The 19,713-nt window shown below is 32.2% G+C and overlaps 2 protein-coding genes across 2 annotated transcripts; both read left to right on the plus strand.

The window, feature by feature from the left end:
* The first annotated feature begins 4,195 nt into the window (after positions 1-4,195).
* On the plus strand, positions 4,196-9,359 carry LOC124925542 (pyruvate dehydrogenase E1 component subunit alpha-1, mitochondrial-like). The gene is made up of 8 exons (XM_047465577.1): positions 4,196-4,965; positions 5,047-5,126; positions 5,642-5,719; positions 7,985-8,080; positions 8,167-8,238; positions 8,710-8,763; positions 8,863-8,928; positions 9,013-9,359. The coding sequence occupies exons 1-8, from the start codon at positions 4,275-4,277 to the stop codon at positions 9,055-9,057; spliced, it is 1,182 nt and encodes a 393-aa protein (XP_047321533.1). The 5' UTR covers positions 4,196-4,274; the 3' UTR covers positions 9,058-9,359.
* Positions 9,360-15,983: 6,624 nt separating this feature from the next.
* Positions 15,984-17,537, plus strand: LOC124925909 (probable galacturonosyltransferase-like 9). Its single transcript, XM_047466036.1, has one exon. The coding sequence runs from the start codon at positions 16,130-16,132 to the stop codon at positions 17,267-17,269; it is 1,140 nt and encodes a 379-aa protein (XP_047321992.1). The 5' UTR covers positions 15,984-16,129; the 3' UTR covers positions 17,270-17,537.
* Positions 17,538-19,713: the final 2,176 nt, after the last annotated feature.

The following is a 19,713-nucleotide window of genomic DNA, read 5'->3' on the forward strand; positions in this document are numbered from 1 at the left end:
GGACGCTTTTTCTCTTCTATCATTAAACCACCCTTGTAATGTTGTTCTTAAAAACTCAAGCATTGCTGAAATTGGATACTTTCTGGCTTCCCTGCACTGACTATTCAAACTCTCTGCATAATTGCTTGTGAGTTGATTGTATCGTTTACCGGGGAAATATGCTCTACTCCATCTTTGAAACCCAATCTCTTCCAAATAGGCAGCAATCCTATGATCTTTAACCCTGATCTTGTCAAAAAACCGATTAAATTGGGGGATAGTGTACGCACGAGAAGCCAAATCAAACTCGACATGACAATTATCAGTTTTGAATTTGGCATTAATATTCATCTTTATGTGATATGTGCACGCACCGTGGTCTGCTTCTGGAAAAACAGCACACAAGGCATTGGCTATACTTGGGTGTCTATCGGATACGAAGACGAGATCATCAACTAATCCAATTGCTTCTCTAAGTTTTTGCATGAAATAAGTCCACGAGTTATTATTCTCTGAATCAACAACGCCAAATGCAACAGGATACAGTTGCTCATTGGCATCCAATGCAACAGCCACCAATAGTTGACCTCCCACCTTGTGCTTGAGAAAACTTGCATCAACACACAATACGGGACGACAGAAGGCTTTGAAACCCCTAATTGAGAGGCCTAGAGACATGAACATATATTTGAAGTACCCGTGCTCGTCTGTCTGAATATCTGTTATGGTACCCGGATTATTCTTCTCCAACATGTATAGGTATGAAGGCAATTTTCCATAGGAATCCTCTACCGTTCCTCGCACCGCCGTTAAAGCCGTTTCCCTTGCCCTCCAAGCCTTATTATAAGTCAAAAACATCCCATAATCTGACTGCATGTCTTCAATTATTTTTTTAGGCAAGTGGTTATGATGATGGTCCATGTACTTACCCTTCATGCACTGCCCAATAACCCATGCCGGTGTTTGCATTTTTTTTTCCGGCCTCGACAAAACTGAGCATGAGTGTTGTCGATTGAATTTCCGAATCTCAAACATCTCGGAAAACTTACCTTTCACAGCACGTAAGCTCCACTTGCATGTCTCATCCATACATTTCACAAACCAAAGATGTTTTCGAGACTTTTTCACTTTGAATTCAAAATGATAAGTCATCGCATATTTATATAGCGTCAGTTGAAGTTCTTTTTTAGTATCAAATAACGTACCGACTTCCAATACGGTTTCACTAGTTAACGCCAATGCAAATGAAGGGTCTGTCGGTGATACGTCTGTAGGGTCTGTCGATGGTGTACCCATTGACGCTCTTGCACTAGATGGTGTACCCATTGACGCTCTTGCACTAGATGGTGTACCCATTGACGCTCTTGCACTAGATGGTGTACCCATTGACGCTCTTGCACTAGATGGTGTACCCATTGCTCTTGCACTAGATGGTGTACCCATTGGTGTAGGTATTGACCGGTGCGGCGTGCGTGCAACTGCTGATGCAGGACTAGTAGTAGCTTGGAAATCACTAACCCGTTCATAATTAAAGTCAATAACGCGTTCATGATTAATCAGTTCATGATGAGCCCGTTCATCTTCTTCTCCTCCTCCTTCATTATCACTTTCAAATAAAATCTGTTGAGAAACAACTCGAGAAACTACGCCGGGTATACTTTTTTGAGTAATGATTGGTAGTGTAGTATCCTGACTTGGGTACTTCTCTACTAATGAGACACAAAGTGGTGACGAAGACGACGAACTTCGACCCGATATCAACCGTGATAAATACATGCCCACATCTTTATCTCCCTCAATAACAACAGGGGGAAGTTTTGCAGAAGGATCATACATGACTTTAATCACTAAATCATATGCAGACTTTTGCACGTTAATCGTCTCATAGATTGTATCAACTAATTGAGCAAATGTAGTACATTGAGGTATATCCATGGTTTTGCATGATTGTGCGGAGAAAGACCTGGTACCATTGGCTGCAATTTGCCACTCTCCATTGTACACAACAAATACGTCAGCAAATACTTCAGCTGCAATTGAAAAAATTATAGTATCAATCGAGAGACACCGTAACAATGAAATGCAAGTAATAGTTATAAATGGTCTGGGGTGCGTTACGCAGATGCGTAACGCAACTACGTGACGCAACTGCGTTACGCAACTACGTGACGCAACTGCGTTACGCACCCGGTTTCCGCCGCGACGGTGGCATTCCACCTGCTCATTCCCTAATCACTACAACCTAACAACCAAAGCAATCCAAGCGATAAATGAAGAAGGAGAAGAATACCTGTAGCAGCAGAAAGAGACATGGTGAAGGAAGAGAGGATTCAGCCGTCGTCTTCGTCGGTCGGTGGTTGGGTTTTTTAGAGAGAAGGAGGAGAAGGGAAGTGAAGAAAGAGAAGAAGAAAGAAAGAATGAAAAGAACTGATATTTTTTTCCTTATATAGTAAGGGCATTGTGGACTTTTCACAATGCCCTCAGGTGCGTCACGCAACGGGAGGGTGCGTGACGCAACGGGGGTATTTTCGGCAGAAAAATGTTTGGGGGTCACCAGCGCTATAAAAATCTTGGGCCCGCACCATCGGCTATTTGACCCTATTTTGGGGTCATTTCCTCAAATTTCCCTAATCTATTAGCACAACAGTCCGGGATTAAATTAGTCCTTCAACTTATGAAATATTGTCAATTATCCCCTACAATTCTCAATTACCGAAATATCCAAATGAGTCTCCAACTTTAACCACATTTGACATAGAGACTTGCACATTTATTTTGAAATATCAAAATTTTGTTTACACAACATAAAACAACATAAAATGTATTTTTAAATAAAATTTTTGATATGCATGAGCATCAATGCTCTCATTATAAGGTTTATCTCAAAATAAATCCTTCAAAAATAAAAAAAAAAACGTTAACATCGGAGGATGTCTTGTTTTTATTTTCATCGCTCAGATTTGAGTTGGTGTTTTATTTTGTTCGATTTTACATCTTGTTTAGTCGGACCGGATTTTCATTCTGAATTTTTATAATCTGAATAATATTCTCAACGGTTGCTCATACGTTCCGATTGTCTTGGTAATCATTTATCGAGTATGTGTTTATCCCTTTTTTACCAACAAAGGATATGAAATTACCTGATTTTAAACTCTCTTACATGTATCTTTCTATTGTTTTTATGGGTTTCTCACTCTTTTGACCATATGACATAATTTTTTCGGCGTTATTTACCAATCCACAGTCAATGAAATTTTTTATTACCGTTCAAAAAATTTGGTAGAAATTATTCCGACATCGTTTGATTGATTAATTTGGTTTTCTCTATTTCATTACACTACAAATACTAGGAAGATCCCCGTGCGATGCATACGGATAAAAATATATTGTTACAACGTCCCGCGTTCATCAAATTTTGTGTTGAATTAAAAATATAAAGTGTTATTAGTCTAGTTGGTTAAAAAGTTATACTTGTTTTTGTTAGGTTGCGAGTTCGAAACATATATATAACATTTTTAATTTTATATTTGTAACTCTTTGTTTTAATTAATAAAAATTTATTTATTTTAAAAAAATAAAATAATATTCAATATTTAAGAGGTGAAATTGTCAAATTGAGATCATATTTTGAGTCAATTGAGATTTCGAACATTATTTTTCAACCCTAGAAATTTAGGAATTTGGGGATTGATATTGTTAAAATTATTCAAAATGATAATTTACATTAATTGTTTTAAATGACATTAACTTATTATCTCCATGATATTTATAAATAAATAAAATATCTATGTAACTAATTTAAATGTCGAATTTAACGTATTAAGAGTTTTTGACTAAAAAGATTTTAAAATTCGATAATCAAAACCACCTTTAATTTGCTGAAATTTAATAGTTAAATTAATAATATAAATATTTTATTTATTTATGAATGTTCCTTGTACCATTTTAATAATACAAAGTTTAACTTTTTCATGTTTGAAAAAAAAATATTTGAACTTTCAATTGACCAATAATTAATTTAATATGACAATTTGGCCCATCTTTAAGAAAAGATCATTGGGCAAAATAGTAGTTAACCTAAAAATAACCCAACTAGGCATCTACGATTACGATTGCGTTGTGCTGGTCCATAATTATCACCGTCGCGTCACTTTAATTTATCCCAATATGCCCTTGCCCCCTCGTGCTTTCATTTGGTCAGCTATACACTCTCACCAAACCCTTATACTTTTATAAGGAGACGCCAGTTTGGGAGAGATCAGAAAGAGAGGGTTTTTTACATCGATCCAACCAAAATGGCTCTCATGAATTACCGATCGGCGCTGATCAAGCCTATTGGTTCCTTGATTTCATACTCTTCGTCTCTCAGCCGACAATTTTCATCGGCTTCTGACGACACGATCATAATCGAGACGAGCATCCCCTTTACCAGCCACAAATGCGAGCCTCCGTCGCGCTCTGTCGAGACCTCACCGAAGGAGCTCATGAAATTCTTCCAGGATATGGCACTTATGCGTCGGATGGAGATAGCTGCCGATTCTCTATACAAAGGCAAGCTGATCCGTGGTTTCTGTCATCTCTACGACGGTCAGGAAGCTGTGGTTATTGGGATGGAAGCCGCGATTACTAAGAAGGATGCTATTATCACCTCATATCGTGATCATTGCATCTTCCTCAGCCGCGGAGGAACCTTACTGGAGGCATTTGCCGAGTTAATGGGACGACAAGGAGGTTGTTCCAAGGGAAAAGGTGGATCCATGCACTTTTACAAGAAGGAAAATGGCTTCTTTGGAGGACATGGAATTGTTGGGGCTCAGGTACCACTGGGATGTGGTCTGGCATTTGCTCAGAAATATCTCAAGGAAGGGACTGTGAGTTTTGCCATGTATGGTGATGGCGCGGCAAATCAAGGACAGTTGTTTGAGGCGCTTAACATATCCGCCCTTTTGGATTTGCCTGCAATTTTAGTTTGTGAAAACAATCACTGTAAGTGACTAGGAAATTAATTTTGTAGAGTATTCTATTTATTTTGTAATTCTTACAAACCTATCATGTATGCTATTGCAGATGGAATGGGGACAGCTGAATGGAGAGCTGCTAAGAGTCCGTCTTATTACAAGAGAGGTGATTATGTGCCTGGTTTAAAGGTGAGGACAATCCCTAAGTTTCTCAATGTCATTTCCTTTTCCTGTCAAGTTCGAAATTTAGGGATATTTGTTATATGCTGTCTACAAATAGTCAAAATTTTATGTTAGTTTTGGAGTGAAAAGTCCATTTGATTGGTGCCCATTGCTTCACTTTTATTATAATCAACCATATATCATTTTTGTCTGTACATGAGATGCAACTGCAATTGGTTGTTTATTTTTCCTGCCATGTCTAGTAATCCAAACATTTCTAAATCCACTAGCAAAACTCCTATGCCTTGATCCTGTAGATTCTTTTGAATTTGCTAGGGTGCTATGCATGTTGGCAGGTAGTGGGTAATTATTACTAGTGGTAAACCAATTCTTTTTTCTCCTATGCATTGTGGTAAACCAATTCTTTTTAAGGTTCCTTTTAAGGAGATGAGTATTTTCTGTGATATCATTTTCATGTACCCCTGTTGCTTTTCAGTGTTCCTTTCTATCTATCTTGTCATTTACAATCCATATTCAAACAGGTTGATGGTATGGATGCCCTTGCTGTGAAACAAGCTTGCAAGTTTGCAAAGGAGCATGCTTTGAAGAATGGACCCATTGTAAGTGCATTCATCTGCATCTGCTCAGTTTTTCTTGATTTGTTTCCAATAAACATTTCAAACCTTCCATACCTACTTGGCCTGTGGTCTAAAGTGTTAATTTGTTTGATTTATGGATTATGGTTATTTAGTTATCGGTGAAGTGCATTCAAGCATTCTGTTCTAGGGTAAAAACTTGTGGATATTGTTTATAATATTCTCCACTATGGCATTCTTCAAGTCATCTAAACTTTCAAATTTCTACTAATGGTATTCCATTGAGCATGGAAATCATATATTGAAATGTTATATACGAGGAAGTCAATCAACTTGTTATAAATAGTGCTTTACTAGGCTCTGCAACTTTGCCAGTAGCTATTGAGATGGATAGCCACTTATATGAAGAGCTTGTTTGAAGTAGTTTTTTATTATTATTTAAATAGATCGGTTTTTTGGGAGGAAAAATAAACTTGCTTTGATGACAAAGTGGATCATAAACATTTGGGTTAAATGACTAAAATATCTTTTTGTTTAATATTAAATGTTATAAGAAATGAAGTAAGGGTAAATTGATATTTTAGTTGATGATTTTATTAATGAAGTGATTGATGGATAAAGATGATTTGGGTGAAATCCAAATCATCCTTCATCAAACAGACTAAGTTGGAACATCTAGTAGATGAATTAATCATATATTTTTAGGTATTTGAGATCTTCTTCTTCTACAAGCATGTAACTTGTATATATAGAATATTGAACAAGGCTGAAATCTTTCTGTTTTTTCGTTCTTTGTTTTTACATTTGGTTAAATAATGTCATGTTGTTGTCGTTAGTTCAAAAAAGAAAAAGAGGAGATGAGTGTCGTGTCCCACTTGGGATCACTGTATGAAATACTGTAGTAATGATTAGTAGAATAGAAATTGGGGAGAGAAATAGCAGATAGACTGGGTTGAAAAGAAAGTCGGAGAAGAGAAAGTACCAGGAACCCTTTGGCTCTAGTGATCTTATTAGAAAGAGACGGAATATTGTTTTTTCACCAATCAAGCATCCCTAACTCATTATTCTCATGGTCTTTATATTCTAATCCCAAGAGAGATTACAACAGACTTAGTAACTGTACCTTTAACCGCTTACAACAGATTATAACATCTCCTTACTCAACCGTTATTCATTTGTTAACTGATATTTCTAAGATATGATTCGCTACTGCCCCCATCATTAGAACTCGGTTGACGACAATGAGATGAGATTAGACTTAGAGAATAAGTGATGATATAGAAGATAAGATAGACCACACCATCATTCTATGCATACTACATAATGTAAAGCTACCCTCCCTTTGAAGGCCTTGACATAACAACTTCTGCGTGCAGTTATCATTCTCATCACAACACTTGATCTACTTATGACAAGCATAACCATGGTTAAATTTGCTTCATGTTTCTTGCATTTGCATCTAAACAAAACAATTAGATTCTTGTTGTAGAATATTTCCTTGTAGATCAATGTTGATCGTTGTGTGCTGAATAATGCTTCAAAGTTCAGATACAATAGAAAGATAACCTTTGTGGACTTTGTTGCAGACTGAAATACTGAATATCTTTAGAAGATATATATGCCTTTGTGGACTTTGTAATTTGGCGTGTATTTCCCTTTTTCTGTAATACGAATATCCTTAATTTCTGAAAATAACTTGGTTTTTATCTAGTATTAATTTCATTTTCTTCTGAAGACTCCAATCATTGAAATGCACAAAAAGTGTATTTGCATGGAAGTTAAAGTAGTTTGTCATTGTTTTAACTATTATTTTCCATGTTGTTTGAATTATTACTATTACAAACATGGATATTAGTTACATAGCAAGGGAATAATGTATATGCATGGAAGTTAAAGTAGGTTGTCATGTTTTAACTATTATTATTATTATCCATGTTGTTTGAATCATTACTATAACAAACATGGATATTAGTCACATAGCAAGGGAATAATGAGCCAAAGATATGAAAGCAAAAAGCATATCCTTCTGTCTTAGGTCTTGAATCAACCAATGGATAGAAGTGAACTACACACCGTCCCTCTTCCCGAGCCTGAAAATAATTGTAATAATAATACAAACAGAGTTATACTAGAGTGCCTACATGGACTAAGGGTTTCTTATACTATGGGAATTGTATATTGTATCTAGTGGTGGTTGCTTTCAATTATTATTATCATTATTATTATCCTTATTTGTGTGTCTGACTTTGTCATCGTTATAACTAAGAAATGAATTGTCTTGGGTGTCAGATTCTTGAAATGGACACCTACAGGTACCATGGCCACTCTATGTCCGATCCTGGAAGCACATACCGTACGCGTGATGAGATTAGTGGTGTGAGACAGGTTGATAAATCGTTTGGTTCTGCAAATTTTGTTTAGTGTAACAGGAGTAGTTTGTATTGTATCTGATTTATATGCTGATTTTCTAGGAGCGTGACCCGATTGAACGAATAAGAAAACTGATATTGTCTCACGAGATCTCCACTGAAAAGGAGCTTAAGGTACATGATCAGTTCTACCTTTAGCCTTAAATAGTTTCTACAATGAGGAATATGTATAATTGTTATCATTCCCAAACTAGCCTTTCTGTGGATTTGACAGGAGATTTTGAAAGAGCTGGTTTGATGTTTGTTTTACTGGAGATTATAAATCCAATCTTCTATAATTAATTACATTGTTCAAATTATCAACCAAAATACCTTTACTTTTTTTTATTACATTTTAAAATATTGGATAGTAAAGATATTTCTGTGTCATTTTATCCTCTCTTTTTTTTAAATGGTACATGTATAATGGAAAATGATTATACTTGTTTCAGTAAAACGACACAAGCATAAGTTGGTCATTTTATCCTAATAATCTACTTTTATGTCAAACAATTTGTTTCCCCCAAATAACCCAAGATCAAACAAGGACCTAGGCTTTGATGCAGATTTATATAAACATTGAGTTTAAACTTTACTCTTTTGCAGGATATCGAGAAGGAAGTAAGGAAACAAGTGGACGAAGCCATTGCTCAGGCAAAGGTAGAAAAGCTGTCATGTTTTTTCTATCCTCATGGTTGTTGCATTGCAAGTGAAATTGAATAACCTTTGTATTAAAACAAAATTGTTTTCTTTGAACAGGAAAGCCCAATTCCTGAACCTTCTGCACTCTTTAGTGATATCTATGTTAAGGGCTTGGGAACTGAGGTAAAGAAATAGAGAATTATGATATTTTAAATAGATTTTTTTTTTCTACATATGATTCTTCAATTTGGATTATATTGTTGGCAGTCATTTGGAGCTGATAGGAAAGAGCTCAAAGCTGTGCTTCCATGAAGATATTGCGAGCCCCAACCAAATATATGATTGGCATTTACCTTATGTTCTTCATCGTGAAATAAAAGACTTGACCTTCTTCCATTTATAACCTCCTTGTTGAGGTTCTTTTTTGTTGATTACATCTGGAAGATGTAATATATTCTTTTGTGTAAGGGGGAGAGAAAAAGTGATAAATTTATTTGTGAATTTCCACCGCACAGGTTTATTCTGGGTTAAATGATTTTAGACGAAATGCTGATTGATTTCGTAATAATAATAATAATAACAGTAAATGATACTTTGGTATGTCATTATTTATCTATGGTTGTACTAAATCTAATGTTCTAATTAAGAAGAGAATAGTGAAGTAGAAAGAAATACCAAAAACAAATTTTAGAAATTACAAAATGGTCCCGAATCTTTTGTAATAAAATCGTGTCTGGGTCGGGTGCAGAAAAAAGGAGAAAACTCATTTAAATGCTTTCAACCACCACACTTAAAAACTTCTGCTGCTGCTGCACTTTTTCTTACCACTTTGTCTTGTAGTGTTTGTGGGTCGGTCTGTCTGTCTCCCTTTCATTCATTTCATTCATTTAAAGCTGTGTTTGGAATACAAAGCCTGTCTGTGTGTGGGCTTCATTTGATTTGATATCAATTCAATTACTCTTCTTCTGATCAATTGAACATGTAAATTGTCAGATACATATACATAATAATAATAATGTCACAGAAGCAACTTGCTAATTTATTTATGCAGAACCGAGGTCTTGATCAATTCGTAGTTGCATAGGAGAGAATCTCGATACATAGTAATAAATCTATTGATCTCATTTAAAGGTCAAATAATCAATACCCCTCCAATCCTAGTTATTTCTCTTTTTCACATTGGCTGGCTGGCTCATCAGTAGTCAGTCATGGCTGCTGCCTGTGGAAGAATAAATATGACTTTATTGCAATAAATTAAATTATATATATATATATATATATATATATATATATATATATATGTCTTCTCTGACACATATTACTCCAATTTCCACATAGAAATGGTAATTCCTAAACTTTACTGTGGTAATAAATGAAACCAAATTAATTGTGGTTGTTGAAAACTTCAAATGGATGGGAGGAGGGGATGCACGTGTTCACAACTCACATGTATAGAGGCCTGGCCACGATTGGAAGTTGGAATAGAATTATGAATTGACTTGTTACTATTTCAAATCTATTATTGTTTGAGTTTCAAATAAATCTTAATTATACAACAACATACTAGAAGATTTATTTCACTTCATTAATACTCCATCTGAATCTGAGTGAGTCTGAATGATAACTTATTGATAAGCAAATTAAATGAAAAATATATTTTAGACATAAATTCAAAATTTTAACTCAAATGAGTTTCAAAGTGTTTATTTTTGGGTCAATTTCAATATGTATTTTACTACAATAATTTGTTTGATTTTCAGTTTTTAGGCTTTTTATGTGTTTGTCTAAATATATTTGTTTGATAAAAAGTGGGTTCGGTTTGAGATTTGTTTAAGATAAATGATTAAATATAATATTTTGTATTTAAAATTTTAATTTAATAAAAATAAAGTAAGAGTATTTGAGATTTTTAGTTGATAATTTAAATAATTTAATAGTTAAAATGATATTGATGGGATATATATAGAAAGAATTTTGAACAAATTTAAAAAAATATTTAAGAAAAATAAAATAAAATCAAACAAGTTCAAAGATGTTTCATCCAAATTTGAGGAATAATCATTCTTTTTTTATGTTAACAAGTGAAAGTAAATATTATAATTATGAGTTCATCTTCATATTTAACTTATTTCAATTTATTTTATAAATGTAAACTAGTATTTATTAAATATATATAGAGAGCACACACAAAATTTAATCAAAAGATTAGAAATATATCTTTTTTTGAGTTGTTTTTTTAAAAGACTCGATATTACAGGTTCGATTATCATTTATAAAAATTTTGGTTAAAATTGAGGTCAATAAACACATAAAGTTTCTAAAAAACTGAAATTTCATCATTTTCAATTCATTGTTCTTATATGTTTTCACACCCCAACAAATGTACCAATTATTTATTTTAGGGACACGTTCAAGATTAGTCACTACAAAAAAAAAAAATTGCCTAAAAATGAGATATATTGACCCCAAGAAAACATCCATGTGCAAAAAAACAAATAATAATAATAATATTTATTGAGAAGAAGAAAAAAAGCAACTATTAATCATTTTTTTTTTGTTGCTTAACATTTCAAAATAAGATTATGTGGATGAAAACAGGCAAAATAAAATGATGTTCTAACAATCATCTCATTGTTTAATTTTTTTTTGTCAACTGTGCATAACAAAATGTGTTAGTTGAACACGTTTTGTATGCAAAAATTGATTTTTGAAAATTTTGAAGTCTATCTTTATTTTCTCTAAGTTTTGTATGCACAAATTGATTTTTGAAAATTTTGAAGTCTATCTTTATTTTCTCTAAGTTTTGTATGCACAAATTGATTTTTGAAAATTCTGAAGTCTATCTTTATTTTCTCTATCCTGTATTTGTAGAATAGCTTTGTTTTTTTTGTTGATAAAATTTAATTTCAAACAGCGACTTAGTTATTAGAATGGACTTTTAAATAAATAAATCGTTCCTTTGTGCTATTTTGTTAAATATAAAAAAGTGTTAGGGATTCATTTATTTTTTCTTTGATTTGATTTTGTATATAGATTGTCTTTCAAGAGAATAATGATTCATTTATCATTTTTTTCCTGTTTTATTAATATTTGTTCATCAAAATTAAAAACCTCCCGCTATGAGCTTGTTTGATGTTGGTTATTTAAAGTTTTATTCATCGTTTTATTTTAAATTTTATAAAAAAATGTTAATAAAATTTTAATTAATAAATTGATTGATTAATAACTAAAAATAAAAAAATATGATAAATAGATATTTATAAATAAATAAAAAAATCAAAAACCCAACATCAAACAAGCTCTTAGGATAGATGGCCATTATATGTATGAGCTCGTATCATATCTTAAGATTCTTTTGAGTTTATTTTTTAATTCTTTATATCATATCACATTATTATTTTATAAAACAAATCACTTAATTTATCAAAAATATATTTTTATTAAATTTTAATTTTAAATATAAATATATTTAATAATTTATCTTAAACAAATTTCAAATTAAACAAGATTTTTTTTAAAAAAAATTCAAAATCAAACAAGCTCTAAATGTTCTTATGCTAAAATCTCATGATCTCCATATCACTTTTATCATTATTGATGATGATAGAATTCATAATATCTTTAGTAATCTATTATTTGTTAATGGCTAGCTCTTAGACAGATTCTTAAACAGAAAATGGCAATCTTTTTAGACAAAAAAACTAAATACATTGACAGATTGACTTCCCTTTATTACTGGAAAATCTTAAACTAATTCTTGAAATTTATTAATGAGAATGCAATCCAAATTATAAAGATGGAAATGTAGCTAGGTTTATTTTCTTCTCTAAGGAAATCCTTATGGCTAAGTAAGCGTTACAATTTATAAGTTCAACATGCCATCATAGGATGATCCATTTGCTCTTCAAATCAGTTTTAAAAAACATAAAAAAAAAAAAAACTATTTTTAATTTATGGTAAATATCACAAACTAACCAAAAATAGTAATAATAATAAAACTAATAATACTATAGAGGTCTTGGGGTTATGTAACACTGGCATGAAAAATAAATGTTTATTCTCTGTCTTTTAGAATTTTAATGTATTTTTTTAAATGTTTATATATATTAAAAATGATAAAAATCGTTTAAGTATAACGACAAAACATGATATAAAATAAAAAACGTTACATAATAATTTATTGATCTCGTAAGTCCTCTAGAAGAAGATTAACTTCTCGATGAATTCTTCAATCTTCCTTTTCGGAACGAATCTCAGAAAACATCATAATAAAATGATTATGAATAATATGCATCGGACAACTACAATCATTGAAAGTTTGACGATTTCTCTTCAACTAGATAGTCCACCAAAAAATAATTTAGATGATAACCCAAATATGTAGGTCTGTCATATCAGGCACATCAATCCAAATTTTCCCAGCAACTACCCATAGACTTAAAAATCACTCAATGAATCTCAATAATACTCCACAAAATACTTCATATACTAGCAACCATTGAAAATATAAAATTCTACCGCGAATAATGTTACATCCAAAGAACGAGATTTTAGATGGAATATTTGACTTTCAAAATTTCTTCCAACAAAAATTATATGAAATCATCTTAGCAAACAACTTATAGCAATGTCTCACATGAAAACTATCAATATCTTGTCAACGCATAACGTCTTATTTAGACGTAAACACTTGTTTGCTATATCTAATTTGGCTAGTGAAACCACTAAACCGATAGCATATCCTTAATTGTTGTATTTTTACATATAACAATGGAAGCGAGCTCATGATACGTTGTAGCTAGACTTACACTATACCAAATATTGTCCCAAAAACTGATTGAATAATCATCCCCACAATAAATCTAGACTGTTCACGAAAACTTTTTTACATAGAATGAATTATTTTTTAATGCTACATACATTCAGTTGGATAATTGGAAATAAGATTTCAAATATTCAAAACTCCTAAATAATAATATTTTATTATATTTGTAATCTAGATATATTATAATATTTGTGAAATTAATTTTATTATATTTCATTCTTGATGTTATGTCTCTCTTTCTCATTCTTCATTATCTAAGGAAAGAAAAAATAATAATATCTTCTTCAAAGTTCTTAACAATAAATTCCCAAGATTGGAAATATATATGACTAGGCCTGTTTTAACATTAACCATTTATAGACTTATTAGCTGTTCCGTTAATAAAATTGTATTCAAAATATCAGCTAATATACTTATTAGCTGTGAATCTAATAAGGGAACAAATAATAATATTTCAATATTTGAGATGATAAAATTTAGAGAGATTATATTTTTTATGTCAAAATATATAAATGAAACAAAAATATTAATTATTATTTCGTTTCACTGTACATATTGGCCTTTTGCCCTTTTCTGATTAAAGTGAAGAACGACAAAAGGAAAAGAATATATACATATTATATATTTTTAAAGTAATACAGCTGGCAACACAACTGGAATTACACCACTGGAATAACCTCTTATATATATATATATATTTATTTAATTAATTAATTGTGAAATGTTACTACTTTTGTACTTTATTGATGATTAGACGGACCCATAGAGGCCTACTTTTACGTGGGGCAGCGTCACTTCTTTCGGAAACTCCATCAAATTCTTTTACACCTGCCATTTTTAATTAATCTAAAGAAATTTAGTATTAATATTGATCATCTCATTTAATTAATTAGTAGATAAAAATGATGTTTTCTTTTAAATGATTTAGTAAAGAAAAATCACACTCATGACTATATTCATAATTAGGTGGATACCAAAAACTATGTTAGTCTGTCTGATCTTAACCTTGTTTGATCTCATTTGATTTAAATGGTCATTTTTAAAATATCAACTTTAATTATTCCCTCGGAGGAACTAATGTGGTGAGTAATTGAGAAATATATGTATTTTTATGGGGGCATTATACTAGGATAAAATATCATAATTTGGTCACCTTCTTCGATGAGAGGAATAAGACCGTTACTGCTCACGTACGCTGAGAATGGTTCAAGAACCATATTTTGGTATGGCATTTAGATTAGGGACAGTTCTTTGTCATTACTATTCACCATGTTTAATCTTTATTTTAAATGTCAGAATGTGAATAGTGAATATTCAAACTTGTGCTCTTTACTACTGAGTTATGAGTTACACATTTACCATATTTAAATTATTGACTTAATATTATCGTACTTATTGAAAAAATGAAAATTCAAAGATTTTCTTTAACAGTCTATTACGACTTCAACAAAATCATGACCATTATGCATAGTGTTAGATTCAGATGGAATATTTACCGTTTTGCTTGGATTGAAACACAAGGTTAAAAGACAATTAATAATTGTTATGAGATTTGGAGTCGTGAAATACAAGTTTAAAGCCAAAAGATAAACATGCATATACCACAAGAAAAACATCATGTTCATTGAAAAATAGTGAGAATGGTCGAGATTATATTAATTTTTAGAATTCTAATTTGTTCTAAATGATCCACAAAATAATATTCAAGATTTAAAACCAATCATAAATTCAGCCACCAGTATACTTCGGTCAATTAAAATTGCAATACAAATCTATATTAATTTGTTTCACAAAATAATTAAATGAGACAATTAATCACACAAAAAATTATTTTTCAAACAACTCATTACTATTATTTATTTCGCATAATTATTAAACCATTTACCATAATGAGCACTGAAACCAAAAGTATCACATTCATATTCATGAATATTTTCTCAATGAATTATTAATATAAAAATGAGACAGGTCACCAACAACGGGTCAATTAATTAAAAAATTAAATTAGAGAAGGTATATATATATAAATACTTTCATAATTAAATCGTTATTGTTAAACGGAAAGCAACTAATGACTACCCAACCACATTAGGTATGTAATCATGCAATTTTATTAGTTTTTATGCTCTCTGAGTTGTCTTTATTCGGTTATTTATTTTATTATTTGTAATCCAATAAATAAATGTACAAAATCATTTCGTTATTCAGAAAAATCAATTATAATCCAACCAGAATTTTTAGTCAAATTGAAATCTACTGAATCTTAAAAAAGACATTATTAATATCCTAATAATCTAATTATAATTTTTAATTTTATTTTTTTATGGAATACCGCGTCATAAATTTACCAATTTTCAGACAAATACATATACGCGTTTGTTTATGTCCTTATCATCTCAGTTCTTGCTTTCTCTCTCTATAAGCATCCACGTCTCTTTCTTCTTCTTCTCTTCTTTCATTTTTCAATCACAATGCAATAGGTTTCAATCAATTACACTAACTGCCCGTAAGCGAGATCCAACAGATCGTCATTTTTCGAATCCAATAGAAGAAGCCGCCATGACCGGGCATCAATTGAAGCTCCGGTCAATTGCGGCCGTGACTTTGATCTGTTTTCTTGCTTTCTGGCCGATGATGAGTATCGGGATTCGCTTCTTCCCCAAATCTAGTTCCGATACGGATACGTATCTGACCCGGTTCAGAGAGGCGCCGGAGTACCGTAACGGAGGCGATTGTCCGGCGAGGTCTAACAATGAGCTGGTTTCTGGTTGCTATCCGAAACTTGTACACGTGGCGATGACCCTCGATTCAGAATATCTCCGGGGATCGGTGGCAGCAGTTCATTCCGTCCTCCGCCATGCGTCGTGCCCGGAAAATATATTCTTCCATTTTATTGCCGCCGAATTTGACTCTGAAAGTCCAAGGGATCTACACCGATTGGTTCAATCCACCTTCCCATCTCTGAATTTCAATGTGTACATTTTCCGGGAAGATACAGTAATCAACTTGATTTCAGCTTCGATTCGACAGGCATTGGAGAATCCGTTGAACTACGCTAGAAATTACCTCGGCGATATACTCGACCCGTGTGTGAAACGTGTAATTTATCTGGATTCCGATGTCGTCTTAGTTGACGACATTCATAAGCTATGGGAGATTAATTTAAGTGGGTCTCGAGTAATCGGAGCGCCGGAGTACTGTCACGCGAATTTCACAAAGTATTTCACGGATTCATTCTGGTCGGATCCAGATCTGTCGGATGTATTCGAGTCGCGGCAGCCTTGTTATTTCAACACGGGAGTGATGGTTATGGATCTGGATCGGTGGCGGGAGGGTAAACATCGGCGTAAGATAGAGAACTGGATGGAGATCCAACGGGGAAGAAGGATATACGAATTGGGTTCATTGCCTCCATTCCTTCTAGAGTTCGCCGGGGACGTGGAAGCGATAGACCACCGATGGAACCAGCACGGTCTTGGCGGCGATAACGTGCGTGGAAGTTGCCGGTCGCTTCATCCAGGTCCGGTGAGCTTGTTGCATTGGAGTGGAAAGGGGAAACCTTGGGTAAGGCTCGACGGTAAGAGACCTTGTCCGTTGGATTATCTCTGGCAGCCGTACGATCTTTACAAGGCTGATGATGATCATGATACTCATAAAGGGGGGAAGAGAAAGAATGTGGAATCGGCTTTGGATATGTAGAATCCGGTCCGGACCGGTCCGATCCGGTCCCGGGGTGTAACATTATTATTATTATTATTATTCAAATTCAATTTCCACCATGATGATCGGTATCTGATTCTTTGCAGCTTTGTACAGATTGAATTTGTTGTTTAAAATCCTCATAAAGAAACGAATATCTTTCCAAGTTCCTCTCTTGGAACAGTTTTGGGATATACACTTGATTAGAGTGTCGGTTGTTCATTCATTTTCAAAAATAATCTTTATTTATTTCATATATATTTATTGTGTTTTAATCATTCTTGCATTACTTAAATGGTTAGATACTTGTACACGAAATGTATTCATACCCATTTGAATTCATAATCAACTTAATTAGGACTTGAATTTATAATAATGCATATTGAAAGTAGTAAATATATATATTTTTTTTAGAATCTTCGAAGTACAATTAATAAACATATAACCCTCATATTTTCTCAATCAAATTAACCCGATAAATAAGAATTGTCGTTTTATGGATACGGAGGAATAAACATATAACCCGTCAATTTTCTCAATCAAATTAACCTGATAAATAAGAATTGTCGTTTTATAGACTCGAACTTAAGACTTTAGGAAAGGACGGAGATTAAAGAATTTACTTTTCTTTTACCAAGAGGAAAAATTAAAATAGTGATTTATAATAATAAAAGTTGTATTCAACTGTTTTAAAATAAAATAATAATATTGAATAAGACATTAATAATTAAAATAAATAAAAATATATACCAGCTAATTCCAGGCTTTATTTTCTTGTTCCTTAATTTGCAAGTTGTCTTCAACAAAGTAAGAGATGTATTAATTGGGATGTGGGGGTCGTGGATGGTGGACACGTGGAATTGTTATGAATAATATAAAAAAAAAATGAAGTGAAAAACTATGTGTCCTTGTTTGGTTGAGTTATTTGACATTAAATAATAATATCAATATTTTTCTAATTTTTTTCTTATATTCTTTTATTCAAATGATTTATAGCCAACACATGTATATGTAACGAATTTGTTAAATGTTAAATCCGTTTCAAATAAAAGAACTTGGTACTAAAAAGATTATTGCTTAAAAAAGATATGGAAAACAGCGGGGTTTGAGTTGAGAGTCACTTTTTAAAAAGGCAAATTAAAGCATATACACTTTTCATATCCCAAACCCATTTGTTAATTAATTGTTATTATAAATATATTTATCCACCGTCATTTAATTCAATGCTCTTTTCTGGTTGGTATGGCTCTATTGGTAAGTGGTAACAAAAGGTTCCTGTGAATCAAAGAAATGCAAGAAAAAGACTTGTGACCTAATATTTATCTTTCATCCCATGGACGGCGGCGAATATATATAGTGTTTTTCTCAATCTCCGGTCGGTAATAGTACTATATATAATTTATCTATAAGATAATTTAAAAAAAAATAAAAAAATTCTGAATACCAAACTGGCAATGGCAGGCATATTCCGCATCCACATAAAACCAAAATGTGGGTTGGCTCGCATGAGAAGACTATGAGAGAAGAAAGTGAGTGCCTTTTGGCTTTTACAACCAGCTGCTTTATTTTATCAACTTGTTTGGTCATTGGGTTCTTAGATTTAAAAAAAAAATACTTCAAATCTAACTAACATTAGAATCTTTAATCTAACTTTTTATTCTTTAAATAAGTAATCTTAATGCTTTAGGTAGATTAATTGTAGTTACGAAACATACTAACATTGTACCCTATTAAGTTAGCTAGGTGGTAAGAGTCGGATTAAGAAATCAAAAAGTTATAAGTTCGATTCCTTCTGAAAATGCAGGGACTATGATTCTGGTTGTCATACTAGTTCTCGTACCATATACAACTTTTCAGTATTTAAATTAATTATTTATCATGAATTATAAGCTTTTCTAAAGCTAAATACCTTTAACTAAATGGTCATATAATTAAGTAATCATACTTATGTACTAGATGAAACTACAGTTTGTTTCTAGTAAGACAATGTTAAATTTAAAAATATTTTTTTAAAGATTTCAAATAGTATAATATATTTCAAGATTTACATTGCAGTGTTTTTTATGCCCTTATAGTTATAAAATAACAAGCATGCATGCCTGCAATTGCATGTTGGTTTTTGGTGTTAATGGTAATTAATTAAGTAAAGTATAGTAGTAACCACGTTTGTTTGGTTGATTCAGTCAGGTTTTCAAATTTCAAAATTAGACTAGTCATGACGTGTATGAGTTTGTTTTTATTATTATTGTAAAAGAAGGTTTCTTTTATTTATAATTTATTTATTTTTTCAATAATATCTAAGGAATCAAATTAATATTTGGAAATATGAGCCAATACAATATAATATGTCATTGGATTCGGATTTACATCGATCATGGGTTACTTTGGGCAGGATAAACTAAAGAAGTAAACTGGACTGGAGGAACTTATTGACTGTCAGGCCC

This window comes from Impatiens glandulifera, chromosome 2 (assembly GCF_907164915.1).
Source record: "Impatiens glandulifera chromosome 2, dImpGla2.1, whole genome shotgun sequence".
Lineage (NCBI taxonomy): Eukaryota > Viridiplantae > Streptophyta > Magnoliopsida > Ericales > Balsaminaceae > Impatiens > Impatiens glandulifera.

Excerpts from the sequence above, each read along its gene's own strand:
- LOC124925909 (XM_047466036.1), top strand. The coding sequence starts at position 16,130 with ATGACCGGGCATCAATTGAAGCTCCGGTCAATTGCGGCCGTGACTTTG.
- LOC124925542 (XM_047465577.1), top strand. The coding sequence starts at position 4,275 with ATGGCTCTCATGAATTACCGATCGGCGCTGATCAAGCCTATTGGTTCC. Across the intron at positions 5,720-7,984 it reads CTTTGAAGAATGGACCCATT|ATTCTTGAAATGGACACCTA; the intron begins GTAAGTGCATTC and ends CTTGGGTGTCAG. Across the intron at positions 8,764-8,862 it reads AAGCCATTGCTCAGGCAAAG|GAAAGCCCAATTCCTGAACC; the intron begins GTAGAAAAGCTG and ends TTCTTTGAACAG.